Source organism: Gorilla gorilla, chromosome 7, assembly GCF_029281585.2.
Source record: "Gorilla gorilla gorilla isolate KB3781 chromosome 7, NHGRI_mGorGor1-v2.1_pri, whole genome shotgun sequence".
Lineage (NCBI taxonomy): Eukaryota > Metazoa > Chordata > Mammalia > Primates > Hominidae > Gorilla > Gorilla gorilla.
The window spans coordinates 46,531,507-46,550,916 of NC_073231.2; the positions used below are offsets into that span (position 1 = coordinate 46,531,507).

At 41.2% G+C, this 19,410-nt stretch overlaps 1 protein-coding gene across 5 annotated transcripts in view; it reads left to right on the top strand.

Moving 5' to 3' along the window:
* Nucleotides 1-19,410, top strand: part of UBE2W (ubiquitin conjugating enzyme E2 W) — a 96,768-nt gene that overhangs the window by 30,700 nt on the left and 46,658 nt on the right. For all 5 annotated transcript variants that reach the window (XM_019032745.4, XM_031013634.3, XM_055349010.2 and 2 more), the window contains one exon: nt 15,792-15,883. In XM_019032745.4, coding sequence (XP_018888290.1) covers nt 15,792-15,883 — 92 coding nt within the window. The remainder of the gene's footprint in view (nt 1-15,791; nt 15,884-19,410) is intronic.

Below are 19,410 nucleotides of genomic sequence, written 5' to 3' on the forward strand. Positions count from 1 at the left end.
CTCAGCCTCCCAAAGTGCTGGGATTATAGGTGTGAGCCACTGTGCCCATCCAAGAGCTGTTTCATAAGGAACTGTGGGCCTGTATTGTTTTATTCATTGTTTAGATGTACACACTTTAAGTATCTGCCCACCATTCTTTCATCTCAGATCTGTCCCTTGGGATCATTTTCCAGAAGGAATTCAGGGTTTAATCTTTTGTTGGTTACTGTTGGTAGTAAAACTTTTGTCTGCACATATCTTTATTTCATCCATTTTTTTTTAAACTTAGTTTTGCTTGGTATAGGAGTTTAAATTGGCGGTTTTACTTACATAAAATATATTTTTACTGATTTCTAGTGCTGACATCATTGTTCTTAAAATGGTAGCCTTCTAATTTCTATAACTTTGTAGCTAATCTATCTTTTGTGTATGGCATTAGAATTAGCTTTTTTTTTTTTTTAATTTTTTTAGTATTTATTGATCATTCTTGGGTGTTTCTCGGAGAGGAGGATTTGGCAGGGTCATAGGACAATAGTAGAGGGAAGGTCAGCAGATAAACATGTGAACAAAGGTCTCTGGTTTTCCTAGGCAGAGGGCCCTGCTGCCTTCCGCAGTGTTTGTGTCCCTGGGTACTTGAGATTAGGGAGTGGTGATGACTCTTAACGAGTATGCTGCCTTCAAGCATCTGTTTAACAAAGCACATCTTGCACTGCCCTTAATCCATTTAACCCTTAGTGGACACAGCACATGTTTCAGAGAGCGCGGGGTTGGGGGTAAGGTTATAGATTAACAGCGTCCCAAGGCAGAAGAATTTCTCTTAGTACCGAACAAAATGGAGTCTCCTACGTCTACTTCTTTCTACACAGACACAGTATCAATCTGATCTTTCTTTTCTCCACATTTCCTCCTTTTCTATTTGACAAAACCGCCATCGTCATCATGGCCCGTTCTCAATGAGCTGTTGGGTACACCTCCCAGACAGGGTGGCGGCCAGGCAGAGGGGCTCCTCACTTCCCAGATGGGGCGGCCGGGCAGAGGTGCCCACCACCTCCCAGACGGGGCGGCGGCTGGGCGGGGCTGCCCCCCACCTCCCCGACGGGGCGGCTGGCCGGGTGGGGGCTGCCCCCCACCTCCCGGATGGGGCGGCTGGCCGGGCAGGGGCTGCCCCCCACCTCCTGGATGGGGCAGCTGCTGGGCGGAGACACTCCTCGCTTCCCAGACGGGGCAGCTGCCGGGCGGAGGGGCTCCTCACTTCCCAGACCGGGTGGCTGCTGGGCAGAGGGGCTCCTCACTTCTCAGACGGGGTGGCCGGTCGGAGACGCTCCGCACCTCCCAGACGGGGTGGCGGCAGGGCAGAGACACTCCTCAGTTCCCAGACGGGGTCGCGGCCGGGCAGAGGCTCTCTTCACATCTCAGATGGGGCAGCAGGGCAGAGGCGCTCCCCACATCCCAGACGATGGGCGGCCGGGCAGAGACGCTCCTCACTTCCTAGACGGGATGACGGCTGGGAAGAGGCGCTCCTCACTTCCTAGACGGGATGACGGCTGGGAAGAGGCGCTCCTCACTTCCCAGACTGGGCAGCTGGGCAGAGGGGCTCCTCACATCCCAGACGATGGGCGGCCAGGCAGAGACGCTCCTCACTTCCTAGACAGGGTGGCGGCCGGGCAGAGGCTGCAGTCTCGGCACTTTGGGAGGCCAAGGCAGGCGGCTGGGAGGTGGAGGTTGTAGCGAGCCGAGATCATGCCACTGCACTCCAGCCTGGGCAACATTGAGCACTGAGTGAGCGAGACTCCGTCTGCAATCCCGGCACCTCGGGAGGCCGAGGCTGGCAGATCACTCGCGGTCAGGAGCTGGAGACCAGCCTGGCCAACACGGCGAAACCCTGTCTCCACCAAAAAATACGAAAACCAGTCAGGCGTGGCGGCGCGCGCCTGCAATCCCAGGCACTGGCAGGCTGAGGCAGGAGAATCAGGCAGGGAGGTTGCAGTGAGTCGAGATGGCGGCAGTACAGTCCAGCCTCGGCTCGGCATCAGAGGGAGACCGTGCAAAGAGGGAGGGGGAGGGGAATTAGCTCTCTTTAGTTGGTGTTTTATGCTTTCACAGTGATGTTTAAGTTTGGATTTCTTCTGTTTATGCTGCTTAGAATTAATTGGGCTTCATTGACCTGAAGGCTGATGTCTAACAATTCTGGGAGATTCTCAGGCATTATTATTGTTGTTACTATTATTTTTTTTGAGATGGAGTCTTGCTCTGTCACCAGGCTGAAGTGCAGTTGCGCAGTCTTGACTCACTGCAACCTCTGTCTCCCGGGTTCAAGCAGTTTCCTTGCCTCAGCCTCCCAAGTAGATGGGACCACAGGTGTGCACCACCACGCATTATTATTTAAGAAACATTTACAGAAAATGTTGCTTTCTGTTCTCTTTTTTTTTTTTTGGTGTCTCTACCTTTCATATTTTCGTTATCTGTTTCTCTGAGTTATATCCTGGGTAATTTCTTCAGACCATCTTCATAAGTAGAAATTCTTTCTTCACCTGTGTTTAGTTTCTTTACTCATTGAGGTTTTCTTTTTTCTTTTAAAGAGACAGGGTCTCTCTCTGTCACTCAGGCTGGAGTGCAGTGGCTAGATCATAGCTCACTATAACCTGAACTCCTGGGCTCAAGAAATCTTTCCGCCTCAGTTTCCGGAGTAGCTAGGACTACAGGTGCATACCACCACCATGCCGGGCAAATTTTTAAATTTTGTAGAGATGTGGTCTCGCTGTGTGGCCCAGGTTGGTATTATACACTTGGCTGCAAGTGATCTTCCTGCCTTGGCCTCCCAAAGTGTTTGGATTACAGGCACAAGCCATTGTGCTCGGTGAAAAAATTTTTATTTAGATGTAATTTACATGTCATAAAATAGTCCCATTTCTACACTCGATAATTTAAATTTATTTACTCTGTTGTGCAACCATACCCTTAATCTGACTTTAGAACATCTTTATCATGCCCAGAAAGCTCGGACCTTTGTGTCCGTAAGTAGTCACTCTCCATTCTCCTTTCCCCAGCCCCTGGCAATCACCAGCTTACCTTCCGACTTAGCAGATTTGCCTGTTATAGACATTTCATATCAGTGATATCATACAATATGTGGTCTTTTGTGACTGGCTTCATTCAAAAACATCATAATGTTTTCAAGGTTCATTTGTGTTGTAAAATGAGTCAGTACTTCATTCTTTTTGAAGGCGAAATAAAATTCCATTGCATGGTTGTCACATTTTGTTCATTCTTCAGTTAGTGGGCATTTGGGTTGTTTTTTGGCATTATGAATAATGCTGCTATGAATGTTTGTATATATGTTTGTGTGTGAATGTGTTTTCATCATCCATTGAGTTATTTTTTAATTATACAAAAAATACACTTCTACATTTTTGTAAAACAGCCAAATAATATAAAGGCATGTAGTGCAAACAGTATGTCCTCTTTCTCCACTGCCATTTCCAAGTATAAAATAATTGAATGTGTTTTTGGTCCTTTGTATGCATTTATATGTTGTGTAATTACACCTCTTTTATTTTAACAAATTACATGTATTTTTGAGGCTTGCTTTTTTCTTTATTTCAGTATGTTTTGGAGTTCTTTATTATTTTTTTGTCAGTACTCACGTCCACGTCATTTTTTTTTTTTTTTTTTTGAGACGGAGTCTCCCTCTGTCGCCCAGGCTGGAGTGCAGTGGCGCCATCTCGGCTCACTGCAAGCTCCGCCTCCCGGGTTCACGCCATTCTCCTGCCTCAGCCTCCCGCATAGCTGGGACTACAGGCGCCCGCCACCACGCCCTTCTCATTTTTTGTATTTTTAGTCGAGACGGGGTTTCACCGTGTTAAGCCAGGATGGTCTCAATCTCCTGACCTCGTAATCCACCCGCCTCCGCCTCCCAGAGTGCTGGAATTACAGGTGTGAGCCACTGTGCCCGGCCCCACGTCATTCTTAACGGTTGCATAGTCTTAGTTTGCTATGCTATAATTTGTATAATTTACCTATTGATGGATATATATTTCTAGATTTTGTTTACAGTGAAGCTATTTTATATGTATCTTTCTACGATTCTGAGTAGTGAAATTGTTGCCTCAAAGGATAGAACTTGGATTTCTCCAGGATTTATATTTGTGTTCGTTTCTGCCAGTTGCCTTGAGGCCACCACTTCCTGGACTACTTTTTATTAAATCCTTGCTTAATGTTCTCAGGTAGCAGGAATTCAGGCTATGAATCCATGTGGGTTGAGGTTATGAAATTTCAGGGGAGAATTTTTTTCAGTTTAAAGTAGGCAAATTTCATTGTTGTCTCTTTGCCCATTTTCTTGTTCACCTTTATATTGAGGGATCATAGTTTCAGGTAGCTCCTCTGTTAGCATCTTCACTTTGGTTTTGCTATTGGATTTGTTTGTAATCTCCAATGCAAAATCCAGTCCTAATCCTTACATTTCAGAGTTCCTGCGTTCACTTTGTCTTTGTTTTCTCTGTAATTATCCGGGGTGTATACTCTGCCATTGTGCTGGAAAAGAAAGTCTGGTTAGTCCTTGAAACATATTCTTCCTTGGCTTTGTGCATACCACAGTCCTGGTTTTTCTCCTCTTACCACTCTTCTTTTGGACACTACTGTACTCTGAAAGCATGGAGAAATTATTGGCACATTTGTCTCCTTTTGTGGGCTGTGGGCTCTTAAGAGCAGAAATCATTAAGTCTTGACACTTTTTCGTTTCTGTTAGACTTTTAAAAAGTTTAGCTTAAACTAAGAATGAATACCTACATTGCATTCTCTTTCCTGAAAGGGAAAACAGTTTTAATAAGTAACTGTTAGAAATGTCATCAGAATTCAGCAGGAGGGAAAATGCTTCCTTACTCAGCCTGAGTTTAGTTCTGTTTAAAAAAAAAAATAGTAAAGCTAATACGTTGCCTCACATTTCCCTCTGAAAGGAGAAATGGCCACTGTTAGAATTCTGTTTCTTAATGTTGTTAGGGAAAAATAATATCTACTTATTAGTGCAGTGCTATTAATATTAATATGTATGGTGTTCCTGTTTTTTCCATCATGCGCTCCTATTTTTAACCTTCCATCTTTAGTTGGTTGTTACATGAAATTGGAGAAAACATTCTTGGTCATTTTATATACAGTTGTATTAGCAACCATTATATATTCCCACATTTTTTCATGTTTTTTCTTCTCTTGTTTGTACTTTTAACTTCCCTGAATGAGGATTTCTACCCTTTAGGATAGTTTCTCAAAATGTCAAGTTGAGATAAAACTACAAAATGTGAGACCTCTATACCTCCCCCATCCCCTTAATTTGCTTTATTTTTCTTCATATTTTAATATATCATATAGTACAGTAGAGCCTTGAAACAACACGAGTTTGAACTCTGTGTGTCCATTTCTATGTAGATTTTTTTCCCCCAATTGCCAGCATTTTATACCTGAGTATCGGAGAGTTGACTTATCTGTATGCAGGTTCAGCCCCTGGGATATGTCGATTTTGGTATGCAAAAGGGGCAGGGCTGGAATCAAGCTCCTGAGGATACAAAAGAACAACTGGATACTTACTTGCTTTGTTTTTATTTATTGACTATCTCTTCCCTCACTGGAAAGTAAGTTTTTTACAAAGTAAGGAATTTTATCAATTTCTTGGTTGATATTTTGCCATTATTAGCATCTCAGAAGGATATATTCTGTTCTTCCAGTTTTGATTCATAACCACAAGAGTATCATTTGAATTTTTTGTGCTTTAATTTTCAACATGTGTTAATGTGGGATAATACTTTCAGAAATGAATTAGCTGAGAAGCCAAACTAATTTAGAAATGAATGAGCTTTGGCCGGGTGTGGTGGCTCATGCTTGTAATCCCAGCCCTTTGGGAGGCCAAGGCAGGCGGATCGCGAGGTCAGGAGATAGAGACCATCCTGGCTAACATGGTGAAACCCCGTCTCTACTAAAAATACAAAAAATTAGCCAGGCGTAGTGGCAGGCACCTGTAGTCCCAGCTACTCAGGAGGCTGAGGCAGGGGAATGGTGTGAACCTGGGAGGCAGAGCTTGCAGTGAGCCGAGATCATGCCACTGCACTCCAGCCTGGGCGACAGAGCAAGACTCCTTCTTGGGGGGGAAAAAAAGAAAAGAAAAATGAATGAGCTTTTGGCCAGGCACGGTGGCTCACACCTGTAATCCCAGTGCTTTGGGAGGCCAAGGCAGGTGGATCACTTGAGGCCAGGAGTTCGAGGCCAGCTTGGCCAACATGGTGAAACCCCATCTCACCATGTTTAAAATACAAAATTTAGCCAGGTGTGGTGATGCATGCCTGGAGTCCCACCTACTCGGGAGGCTGAGGCATGAGAATCGCTTGAGCCCGGGAAGTAGAGGCTGCAGTGAGCAGAGATTGCACCACTGTACTCCATCCAGCCTGGGTGGCAGAGCAAGATTCTGTCTCAAAAAAAAAAAAAAAGAATGAGCTTTTTAGGATGCTATTTTAAATACTTGTGGGTTTTTTGTGTTTTTCTTTGAGATGGAGCCTTGTGCTGTCGCCCAGGCTGGAGTGCAGTGGCGTGATCTTGGCTCACTGCAACCTCTGCCTCCTGGGTTCAAGAGATTCTCCTGCCTCAGCCTCCCGAGTAGCAGAAATTACAGGCATGTGCCACCATGCCCGGCTGATTTTTTGTAATTTTGTTTAGTAGAGATGGGGTTTCACCATGTTGGTCAGGTTGGTCTCAAACTCCTGACCTCAAATGATTCACCCACCTTGGCATCTCAAAGTGCTGGGATTACAGGTGTGAGCCAATGTGCCAAAATACTTTTTTTTTTTTTTTTTAACTAGGAGCATTTTTTAAAAATGTCTTCCATGATTCAAAATAACCAGGATCATTTCATTTGATGTAGTATTCATTCTAAACAGTAATGTTCCCTACTGAAGAACCAAGTAGTAGTGCTTTTTCAGTACTGACGTACGTATCATCGCAGCTCTCTGGAATAGCAAACCTAAACTGATATGTAAATGTGGGCATTTGTTACTGGTGGAGGGTGTCCAGGTTCTTGGCGTTTTGAAGAAAGAATCGGACAAAATGCGCAAAGCAAGGAAAGAATGAAACAACAAAAGCAGAGCTTTATTGAAAATGAAAGTACACTCCACAGGGTTGGAGTGGCCAGAGCAGCCGCTCAAGGGCCCCAGATACAGAATCTTCTTGGGTCCAAATACCCCCTAGAGGTTTCCCATTGGCCACTTTGTGTTCACTTCATGTAAATGAAGTGGTGGCCCACAATCAGTCTGATTAGTTGCAGAAAGCAGTCAATCAGAGGCTGAAGTGATGTTACAAAGGTTACAGTCCTGTGCAAACGTGATTGACCTTTGATGTGAAGCAACCTTTACAGTGATTCTTGGAGAGGTGACAGTGCAAAATAGGGAGAAGTGGGTATATTAATCTCTTGAGCATCCTTTTGATGTTAACTTTAAATTTACACCTCAACCCCTGTAGTAAGTCCCAGTCATAGGGGAGAGTAAATTTCAGGAATAATCCTTCACATGCATTCAAGCAGAAAAAAGTTTTAGGAACTGAACCCGTGTCATCTCTTTTTCTTTCCCTAGAGACGTGGTCTCACTCTGTTGTGCAGGCTGGTCTCGAATTCCTGGGCTTAAGTAATTCTCCTGCCTTGGCCTCCTAAAGTGCTGGGATTACAGGTGTAAGCCACTGTGCCTGGGCTGGTGTCACTCTTAAGTTTAGGGTCGCATATCCCAGGCTGTTGTAGTGATCTAGAGTAGAGATTTTCAACCAAGGTATTATGACATACAGATCTGGCATTCCGTTTTGTGATATGTCCCAATACATTGACATTGACAATAGTTAATTATGGAATTTGTCAATGGTTTTCTTACCGGAGGGAAAAAAAGGAATAAATTAGTATGGTTTCATATCATTTATTTTTATGATGAGGAAGGAGAGAAAGGGAGCTGGCTGCTAGCTGGACTATAAAATCACTGAAAAGCTGAGCCAGTTCTGAAAGTATGTAATCATTTATTTCTTGTGGTACTTAGATGTATCAGAATCCTTCTTACTGAATTTGTAAACCTTGGGTATCTTAGAAGAGCTCAGATTCTTGGGTGCTTTGCAGACTTGAACCAACACAAGGTAAGGGCTAGAGTTTTCAGGTTTTCTCCAGATTTGAGATGCTTCAAAACATTTACATTCTGGCCCTGACTGGCTTTTTTGGATGGAAGAATAAAAAAAAGGAAACAGCCTCTTCTGGAATGAGATTCTTTTGCAAATAACTAGGCCTTTTCGCCCTGGGAGGTTAGATGTCTGTGCACTCCTATGGAAATTCTGGGAATAAAGTGCATATTTAAAGATTTGCTGAAGTCATGTGTTTTGGAGTAGGTGTTAAATACCAAGATAAGAATCAGTTATTAAATTTACTCAGGGCTGGGGGTGCAATGGCTTGCGCCTGTCATCCTAGCACTTTGGGAGGCTGGGGTGGGAGGATCACTTGAGACCAGGCCAGGCAGCACAGCTAAAACCTGTCTCTACAAAGTATATATTTTTAAATCCATTTTAAAAAGTTACTCAGAAACATACTCGAAGTTTTATTTTTCAGTAGACTTAGGAAAATTAAACTCTTTAATACCACTTCATAATTTTTTTTTTTTTTTAAGACGAGAGTCTCACTCTGTTGCCCAAGCTTGAGTGCAGTGGCACGATCTTGGCTCACTGGAACCTCCGCCTCCTGGGTTCAAACATTTCTCCTGCCTCAGCTTCCTGAGTAGCTGGGATTACAGACACGTGCCACCACGCCTGGCTAATTTTTATGTTTTTAGTAGAGACAGGGTTTCACTATGTTGGCCAGGCTGATCTCGAACTCCTGACCTCAGGTGATGCACCTGCCTCGGCCTCCCAGAGTTCTGGGATTACAGGCATGAGCCACCGCACCCGACCCACTTCATTTTTTTAAATGCGCTTTTTCCATATTTTAACATCTTTCAAATCAGGATATGTGTTATTGATGGTGTGTCATTGTTTAATTGGCAGCAGTTTTTCTTTCCTAGTGACACATAAAATGATGATGCATCTTACAATTGATGGCGTGTCTTAGATTCAGAGGAGAGTAGTATATTTGTGGTTAATTTTCCCATACCTCACCAATTTTGGGACAGACAAGGGTAATATTTGGCTGTGAACCACTGGAACACTAATTTCTCATGTCCTCTTCTCCCTTTTCCCCCATGGTTTCTGGGTGTTTCTGCTGCTTTGCTTACAGTACTTAACATTCTGCAGTTATTTTCCATTTTGTAGTTGTCTCAATCTGTAGCTGCCATTTTCCCTACTACTTGGGACAGCAGGCCAGTATGGCCATGATGGTTTTATAAGCCAGTGGTGTCATACCTTTAGCAAGTGTTCTGTCCTAAATACTAGTGTTTCTTACCAAATTTGTTAATACTTTGTCTTCATTTATAGGTGAATGCAGCCTCATGTGATTATAGCTTTCTGGATTGTGTGACCTCTAAAAGGTCATACTAGTTCTTCATATTTACAAACAAAATGTGAATTTTCATTTATCTTTACATGCAGCTCTTTAAATCATTTTCTTTCAGCTCTTCTATGTCTACATTTGGGAAACTTAGAGCTAGTTTTTTAGAATCACGACTTCAGGATTTTTCCTGCCCTGTCTAATGAACTGTTGTTCTGGGAAGAATACAACTAAGGGTGAATTCTGTTTTTGTGAATCTGCAGAACAGATACTACACATTGCTTGACCTTTCACTGTTTGTATCTTTTTAAAAAATGTTTTATTTGTGAATGTAGTGTACTTATTTAACCCCCCAAATGCTGGCCCTTCTCTCTCACTATTTCAGGGGATGTGAATATGCAAGGCAGTTTATTGCCTAGTAGCTAAGAAGGCTGGGGGCTGGCATGAATTGTCTTTTTTTAATGTAATAATTCCACCCCCTCGGTAAAAAAGCATGGTCCAGTGAATGTCTTAGATTGTGACTTAGTGATATTGATGAGGAAGTAGATGACAGTCCCTTCTGGGATGGAGGGGAGGATGGAGCAGTGGTCCTGTATTATCTATCAGTGCGTAGCAAACCCTTAAACTTAGCGATTTAAAACAACAAATGTTATTTCACAGTTCCGAGGGTCAGGAATCAGAGGCATAGTTCTTTGATTCTGGCTTAGGGTCCCTCTTGAGTTTGCAGGTAAGGTACTGGCTAAGACAGTAGTCATCTGAAACCTTGACTTGAATTGAAGGATCTGCCTACAAATCATCACATGGTTATTGGTAGGAGGTTTCATTTCCTCACTATGAAGGCCTCTGACTTAGGCTGTTCTCAACATGATAGCTTGATTCCTCCAGAGCAAGTGATTTGAGAGAGAGAATTACCAAGACAGAAACCATAGTGTTTTGTTTTGTTTTGTTTTGTTTTGTTTTGTTTTGTTTTGTTGTTTTTTGAGGCGAAGTCTCGCTCTCTCGCCCAGGCTGGAGTGCAGCGGCTTGATCTCACTCACTGCAACCTCCGCCTCCCGGGTACAAGCAATTCTCCTGTCTCAGCCTCCCGAGTAGCCGAGATTACAGACGCATGCCACCACGCCCAGCTGATTTTTTGTATTTTTAGTAGAGACAGGTTTTCACCATATTGGTCAGGCTGGTCCCGAACTCCTGACCTCAGGTGATTCACCCACCTCGGCCTCCCAAAGTACTGGGATTACAGGCATGAGCCACCGCACCCGGCCACAGAAACCATAGTTTTTAAAATAATCTAATCTTGGGAGTGACACACCATTTCTGCTGTATTCCATTGGTCACACAGATCAGCTCTGAGGGAGGGAGCTACACAAGGGTGTGAATACTAGGACCTTTAGAGTTTGTTGGGAATTATCTTGAAAGTTGGCTATCACAGGTCCCTTCCTTTGTGGAGATGAAAGAAGTCTAAGGGTAAGGAGAAACTTTTTTTTTTTTCCTATAGAACCCTTTTCCATTATGTTCAGGAGACCAGGGATGATATACCAATAAAGCGCTTTTTTAGTTTAGTTTGCTTTTGTTGTCTTGTGTTTCGCTTGGTAGTTATGCAGATTGATTCTCCTTTATATTCTTGCTTCTTCTACTAAGAAGGATTATCCTTCTTGACTTAGTAAAGTTCTCAAGATCTGGAAGATTTCTGCAGCAGTGTTTCCCAAAATATGGCCCTTGAAACAAGGCTTGAGACGCTCTACAAAGGGTTCTATTATCTTTGGAAACCTCTTTTTTGTTGTCGTTGGGAGTTTTTTGTTTATTTTATTTTATCGAGATGGAGTCTCACTCTATAGCCCAGGCTGCAGTGCATTCGCATGATCTAGGCTCACTGCAACCTCCGCCTCCCGAGTTCAAGCTATTCTTGTGCCTCAGCCTCCCGAGTAGCTGGGATTACAGGCGCATGCCACCACTCCTAGCTAATTTTTGTATCTGTAGTAGAGACGGGGTTTCGCCATGTTGCCCAGGCTAGTCCTGAACTCCTGACCTCAGGCATTACATGCTCCTTGACCTCCCAAAGTGCTGGAATTACAGGCATGAGCCACTGTGCCTGGCCTTGTTTAATGTTATTAGAGACAAGTTCTTGCTGTGTTGCCCAGGCTGGACTCCAACTTCTAGACTCAAACAATTCTCCTGCCTCGGCCCCCTGAGTAGCTATAGACATGCGTCACTGTGCCCAGCTATTTTTGGAAACCTCTTTATGTCATCTTGCCTTTGGACAATGACTGTACAAGTTAGTATATGGAAAGTTCTGTTGAAGAAGCCAGTTCTTTGTTTGACCCAGTTTTTAAAAAAATGTACGTGATCACAGAACCCACATTTGTGAATACCAGTAGAAAATAATTAAAACCTTGTTCTAACATAGAAATTTGCATAAATTTGTCTTTATTCAAAACAAATTATTTAAGCAAATTTAAAGTCCATTACAGTGATTCACAACACAGTTTTCTATCTGTAGTGGTGTTGGATGGCTAAGCTGATTTTAAGTGTCATAAATTGAAAAGACGTAGAAACATTACTTACTGATAGTAATATTTCATTGTCCAGAAAAAACAGAAACCAATTTTTAAGCAGAGAACTCTTAAGAAATGAACAGATATCCATACTTGTCTTCTTCACTTTAAGAAAAGACTTACGCTGGGTGTAGTGTAGGTGCCTGTTGTCCCAGCTATTTGGAAAGCTGCGGCAGGAGTTCTGGGCTGTCGTGCACTATGTCGATTGGGTGTCCACATTGAGTTCGGCATCAATATGGTGACCTCTCGGGAGCGAGGGACCACCAGGTTGTCTCAGGAGGAGGGGTGAACGATCCAGGTCAGAAACAGAGCAGGTCAAAACTCCCATGCCAATCAGTAGTGGGATTGCACCTCTGTACTCCAGCTTGGGCAACATAGCGAGACCCTGTCTCTGAAAAAAAAGTCATATTAAGACTCTTTATAATCTTGCATGCAATTTTAATAACATTAGTTATTTGGTTTTAAAATTCATAAATTAGGGACTACTGTGTTTTGTTTTTTTTGTTTTTGCCTGGTTGTGCACTGAAAAAGCATGTCCACTGATGATAACAAGGGAAGAGGTATACAATAAAAGCTGTACAAATAAGCGTGCAATATACGTAGCCATTTTAGGATACCTAGTATGTAGGAAGAAAACCTTAACATATCTCAGATCATAATATGTTGTATTCTGATGTTCTACTATAAATGATGTTCATTAACAGTAACCTTGAAATATTAAACTACGTGCAGGTGATCATTATATATTAAAATTACTTTAAAATTTTTAAAAAATTATACATATAAAATCATTTAAAATTTTATTAATATTTTCTTTTCTTTTTTCTTATTTCATTCTCGTCACAAGGCATAAAATTTTTGAAAGGCTTTTTGCATAAAGGGTTACTTTTAGAGTTTCTCTGGAAAGCTTGTCTGTGAAATGACATTCTTTAAGGATTATGGAGAACTATGGCTTTTTTTTTTTTGAGGTGGAGTCTCACTCTGTTGCCCAGGCTGTAGTGCAGTGGCGCAATCTCAGCTCACTGCAACCTCTGCCTCCCGGGTTCAAGTGATTCTTCTGCCTCTGCCTGCTGAGTAGCTGGGACTACAGGCACGCGCCACCACACCTGGCTAATTTTTTTAGTATTTTTAGTAGGGTTTCACCATATCGGCCAGGCTGGTCTTGAACTCTTGACCTTGCGATCCTCCCGCCTTGGCCTCCCAAAGTGCTGGGATTACAGGCGTGAGCCACAACGCCCAGCCGAACTATGGGTTTTATAATTAGAAAGCAGCAAAGGAAGCACTGCTAAAACTTTTAAGCACTTTTAACTCAAGCTGTTAAGACCTTACGCAGGTTGAGCATCCCCAATCTGAAATGTGAAATGCTCCAAAATCTGAAACATTTTGAGTAGCAACATGACACTCAAAGGTAATGTTCACTGGAGCATTTCAGATTCTGGCTTTTTAGATTTGGGATGCTCAACCAGTAAATCCGAAACAGTTCTGGTCACAAGCAGTTCAGATAATGGCTACTCGACCTACAACCTCAATATAGTAGCTATGATGTCTTGATGTTATATAGGTAACTGCCTATTCGTCATAACTGCTTTACAGCATCAGTGTTGAAATATTTTTTCCAGTGTGGAAGAAATCGATTTGTTTTGTGAACCGAAACTTCAAAGCTATTTTTTTAATGTAAGATTAGCCATTATGCAAAACTTACTGGTCAAGCAGTTAATAAAATACACATATCCCATTGAAGAGAATACACATATCCCATTCAGTTTTTGTACATAACAAGGCAATTAGAAACCCTGAAAGTTTATTTGCTTCTTTTTGTTATGATTTTTTATTCTAATTTTTGTTTTATTTTTGAGACAGAATCTCACTCTGTAACTTAGGCTGGAGTGCAGTGGTACAACTATAGTTCACTGCAGCCTTGGCCTCCTGGGCTCAAAAGATCCTCCTACCTTATCCTCTGAAGTACCTGGGAGTACAGGTGCATGCCCCTACACCTGGCTAATATATATTATCCTCTGAAGTACCTGGGAGTACAGGTGCATGCCCCTACACCTGGCTAATATATATTATCCTCTGAAGTACCTGGGAGTACAGGTGCATGCCCCTACACCTGGCTAATATATATATATATATATATATTTTTTTTTTTTTTGTAGAGACAGGGTCTCACTATGTTACCCAAGCTGGTCTCAAACTGCTGGGCTCAAGCATTTTTCCTGTCTCTCCCTCCCAAAGCGCTGAGATTGTATTCATGAGCCACCACACGTAGCCTACTTTCTTTCCTTCATAAATCTGCCAGTCTTTGGGAACTCGTGTTAAAAATTCTAGAAGCTTTTCTAGCTGTAGTTTGAGCATCAGGTTGAACTTTCTCTTCTTTTGCAATTTGCTTGTATTTTAAAAGCAAATCAGGGCTGGCACAGTGGCTCACACCTGTAATCCTTTGAGAAAGCAGGGTGGAAGGAGCACTTGAGGCCAGGAGTTTAAGACCAGCCTGTGCAACATAGTGAGACCCTGTCTCTACAAAAAAAAAATTTTTTTTTAATTAGCCAAGCATGGTGTTGAACACCTGTAGTCCTAGCTACTCAGGAGACTCAGGCAGAAGGACGGCTGGAGCCCAGAAGTTCCAGGCTGCAGTGAGCTAGGATTGTGCCACTGCATGCCTGCTGGAGTGACAGAGTGAGGCCCTGTCTCTTAAAAAATAAACAACAACAAACCTAGTCAAACTTTAAGCAGCTACTGTAGCTGTTGTACTTCGTGAGATTGAAAATCCAGTCCTGGAGTTCCTGGAACATCAGAGGATGTGGTTCTTCCAGGATCTTTTCGTTGAGTGAAAAGATCTTTTGTTGAGTGAAAATATATTCTTTTTGACTTGTGACGAGGCCTTACTGGAAAGAAACGTCATGTAGACCTCCTTTGCCTTTTCTTGCATCTGCTTATCTTGCATTAAAAAAAGAAATCTTTACATGCTAGCCAAAACAAAATATTTTCTTCATTGAATATCTTTTTAAAAAATTTCCTTAATCTTTTCATGCCTTCTAGGTCTTCCAGCAGATTCTCCAGGAAAGCCACCCATTTGGCTGTGCTCTTGAGGCTCTGGTGGCTGCTGCCAGAACTACTATTACTGTCATAGATGTATTTACTGGTTTATAGGAAAGAATATTATAATGCATACAGATGAAGAGGTACATGAGGGAAGGGATGTGGAGCTTCCATGTTCCTTTCCAGATGTGCCACCCTCCAGGAAACTCCATACGTTCAGCTGCCTGGAAGCTCTAGTGTTGAAATAGTTTGACAATAGATTGTGAATTATAGGACAGGCTATTCAAATTTTGAGCAATATGTATATAGAATATATAAGGGGCTAGTAAAGAGAAAGGTATGAACATTTGGAGGAAATTTAATGATTTCAGATTGTAGAAGGATATTATCAAGGATAACTGGAAGGATGTTATGTTTTTTTAAAAGTACAGGCCGAGTGTGGTAGCTCACACTTGTAATCTCAGCACTTTGGGAAGCTGAGGTTGGGAGAATTGCTTGAGGCCAGGAGTTCAGTACCAGCCTGAGCAACAAAGTGAGAACCCCATCTCTACCAAAAAAAAAATTAGCTGGGCATTGTGGTGTGCGCCTGTAGTCTCAAGCTACTTGGGAGGCTGAGGTGGGAGGATTCCTTGAGCCCAGGAGTTTGAGGATGTGGTGAGCTGTGATCACACCACTGTACTCCAACCTGGGTGACACAGACCTAGTCTCAAAAAGGACAAATTATTATTGATGTTCTTTTCTAGAAACGACTACAGAAAGAACTGTTGGCTTTGCAAAATGACCCACCTCCTGGGATGACCTTAAATGAAAAGAGTGTTCAAAATTCAATTACACAGTAAGTATTTAATTTTTAAAGGGCTCTTTGTTTTATTACCAATAATGTATGAATGTTCATCCGCTTTTTAAAACTACAAAATTATTTTCACATTTCATTCTTTCACCAAGAGGTAAATACAGTAAACAGATCTTATTCTGTGCATTTATATATATAATCAATTTTGTTTTACGGCGTTATAAACATTGTTGCATAATTTGTAAAGCTGTTTTTAAACTGTCTTGGGTACATTTTTTAAAAGTTTTGTTTAACTGAGTAGCACTGACTTTGTTTATGAAGTGATCCTCATCTATAATATTAAAGAACTGTTTGGTGTGAGGTTTTATCAAATTAAAAATATGTATCTATTTAGGCATATGAAGAGAGTAATAGTCAAGAGGTATCCCATGCCCTAAAAACATCAATTGCATCCTGTACGGAAGGGCAACAAAGTGAAAGTGTGACTCTCAGCAGTCATTTAATAATTTTGTTAGACAGTGGTAAATGTTCTGAAATTGTGGAGAAATCTAAAATAATTTATCCTCCACTTAAAAAAAACCTCTAAAAAGAAAAGGAAAAGTAGCCAATAAGATAAAAATTGACTGTAAATCAACTTGTAGGACAAATGAGCCAATTCAAATATTTAGTGTAGTCTAGGTCCAGGGAGTGAAAGTGACCAAAATTCATATAACTTACCCTTTCAGAGGAAACAGTTTTGGGTACCTTTGACTTTGGCATTTGTATCAGTACCTAAGACAGGGGTCAAAGCTTTAAGAACAAGCATATTACAAATGGATGTATAGACTCTTTTGAAAAAAAAAAATATGTAATACACATCTTTAACTCTGTAACAATCACTTAAAAATATCGTTGAGTTCTAAACTGATTTTTTGTATATATCATACATAGAAAATATTAAACTCTTGTTCTAAAACAACCAAAAATGGAGCATACATTTAGAGTGGCATTTGTTGCATATTATTAAACAAATGAAACTGACTCTTTTTTCATCCTGATGCAGACTATATCCCATTTTAATCTTTTTCCTCTCTCCTTTTCTTAACCTACCTCAGAGTATCCTGTAACAGCTGTCCCTATAGTTCTCAAGGAAAGTGATAATAATGAGATTACTTCTTCTTTCATCCTTTATTTTTTTGGGAGGATGGGGAAACCACACAACACAATAATTTATAAAAAGTTAAAGGACTGTTTTAAATTTTTACAAATAGAAACATTTTAATAGATTACCAGGTAGTTATACCACAAATTATAACAGCCAAAGCAACAATACCTTTGTTGTAGAGTAAATCCTATTATATCGAGATATTGGTCAGGCAAGAATTTTTCTTTTAAAATAATTTATTGTAAATGAACCATAAAATTTTTACCTTTGTGCCATCTTCTAGACTATAAAAATAGTCTTATAAAGAATCAGATTGTTAAGAGTATATGAAATGTGGATGTGGATGTGGAAGATCCATAACGAGGATGATGAAAGCACATTAAGAAGCTTTCTGATGGGTACAAAAAATAGAATGAAGAAGATCTAGTATTTGAGAGCACAACAGGGTGACTATAGTCAACAATAATTTATTGTGCATTTTCAAATAACTAAAAGTATAATTGGATTGTAAGAGAAAGGATAACTGCTTGAGGTGATGGATACCCCATTTACCCTGGTGTGATTATTATGCATTGTGTGCTTGTATCAAAATATCTCATGTGCCCCAAAGATATATACACCTACTTTGTACCCACAAAAACAATTTTTTTAATTTTCTGGAAGAAATTTGGTAGCATATATTGAGACCTTAAAAAATATGAATACTATCATGTTTGACCTACCATACACCATCCTAGGAAAGTAACAGATCTAGAAAAAGACTTAGAACTAACTATACTCATTTCAACATTGCTAATTCTAGGGATAATTTGGGAATAGTGTAAATGTCAATAATATGGAAAAGGTTTGTCAAGGCAGTGCAGTGAAATGGCATCACTTGAATTATAGTCTGTAGTCAGCATGTAAGGTAAAAATTTTGTATAGTTATAATTACCTTTGAAAAATCCTTTAGGAAGACCTTACTGGTATATATCCTCTTTTAATAAATCCACCAAAGCCAGTTTTTCCTCCAGAGTGGAATAGATGGTTGTGTCTTTGATTAAGAACCATGATGTGTGAAGAAATAAAAAAAATTCTAATGCTTAAACATTAGAATTACAGAGTACTAGGTACTCACAGGTGTTAAAGAACTGAGACTAATTGAGAGAACAACACGTGTAGTCTCATTGCATCCTTACTCTGGGGCATATGCTTGTGATTGGAATCATAAACCCTGATGGTTTAAATTGATGTAATTTAAGTGTGCACAAAATGCAGCTACTGGGCTGCCATTTCATATAGGCTTCGATGGTATAGGAAACAGCAAAATGACTAGAATGAAATACACCCCCAAAAACTTTAACAGTGGTTATCACTGGGTGATTTTTGTTTTTACTTTTCTGAAGTTTCTACAATGAATATATCTTAACTTTTTTAACTAATACAAACTTATTAGTCCTGGCATGGTGGCTCATGCCTGTAATCTCAATGCTTTGAGAGGCTGAGGTGGGGCAGGAGGATCCCTTGAGCCCAGGAGTTCAAGACCTGGGCAACATAGGGAGATCCCATCTCTACTGAAAAAAAGAAAAAAATTAAAAGTTGGCTGGGCATGGTGATGTGCACCTGTGGTCCCAGCTACTTGGGAGTCTGAGGTGGGGGAGTCACTTGAGCCCAGGAGGTCAAGGCTGCAGTGAGCCCTGATTGCACCACAGTACTCCAGCCTGGGTGACAGAGTGAGACCCTGTCTCAAAACAAAAGGGTTATTAGAAAGTACCATGCACAGGCCAGGTGTGGTGGTTCACACCTGTAATCCCAGCATTTTGGGACGCCGAGGCAGGCAGATCACCCGAGTTCGGGAGTTCGAGGCCAGCCTGAAAAACATGGAGAAACACCTTCTCTACAAAAATACAAAAAATTAGCCGGGCGTGGTGGCTCATGCCTGTAATCCCAGCTACTTGGGAGGCTGAGGCAGGAGAATTGCTTGAACCCAGGAGGCGGAGGTTGTGGTGAGCCGAGATCACGCCATTGCATTCCAGCCTGGGCAACAAGAGCAAAACTCTGTACCAAAAAAAAAAGAAAGTACCATGCACCATGTTGAAAGTTATGCTGCCTTTGACCTCATGTCAGTATCTGCATGTCATGCAGATATTACAAGGATTGATGAGATACTTGCTTAGCTCTTTATTTTTAAAAGCTGTGCTTGTTTGTATAGGTTACATGTTAATTTATGTTATGTGTCCTAAAATTACCATATAAACAGAATGAAAGACCACCGTTTTTCCTGGGAATATCACTGTGCCTAGTGGATGTGGGTGGAAAAATAAGAAAGGAATTTCAAAGATTAAGAAGGACCTAATATATAAAGAGATAGTTTTTTGTTTTGTATGCAGCTTTTGCATTGCATTTAATTTACCATGTATTGACTCTGAGTCAGGAATGTGCTAGG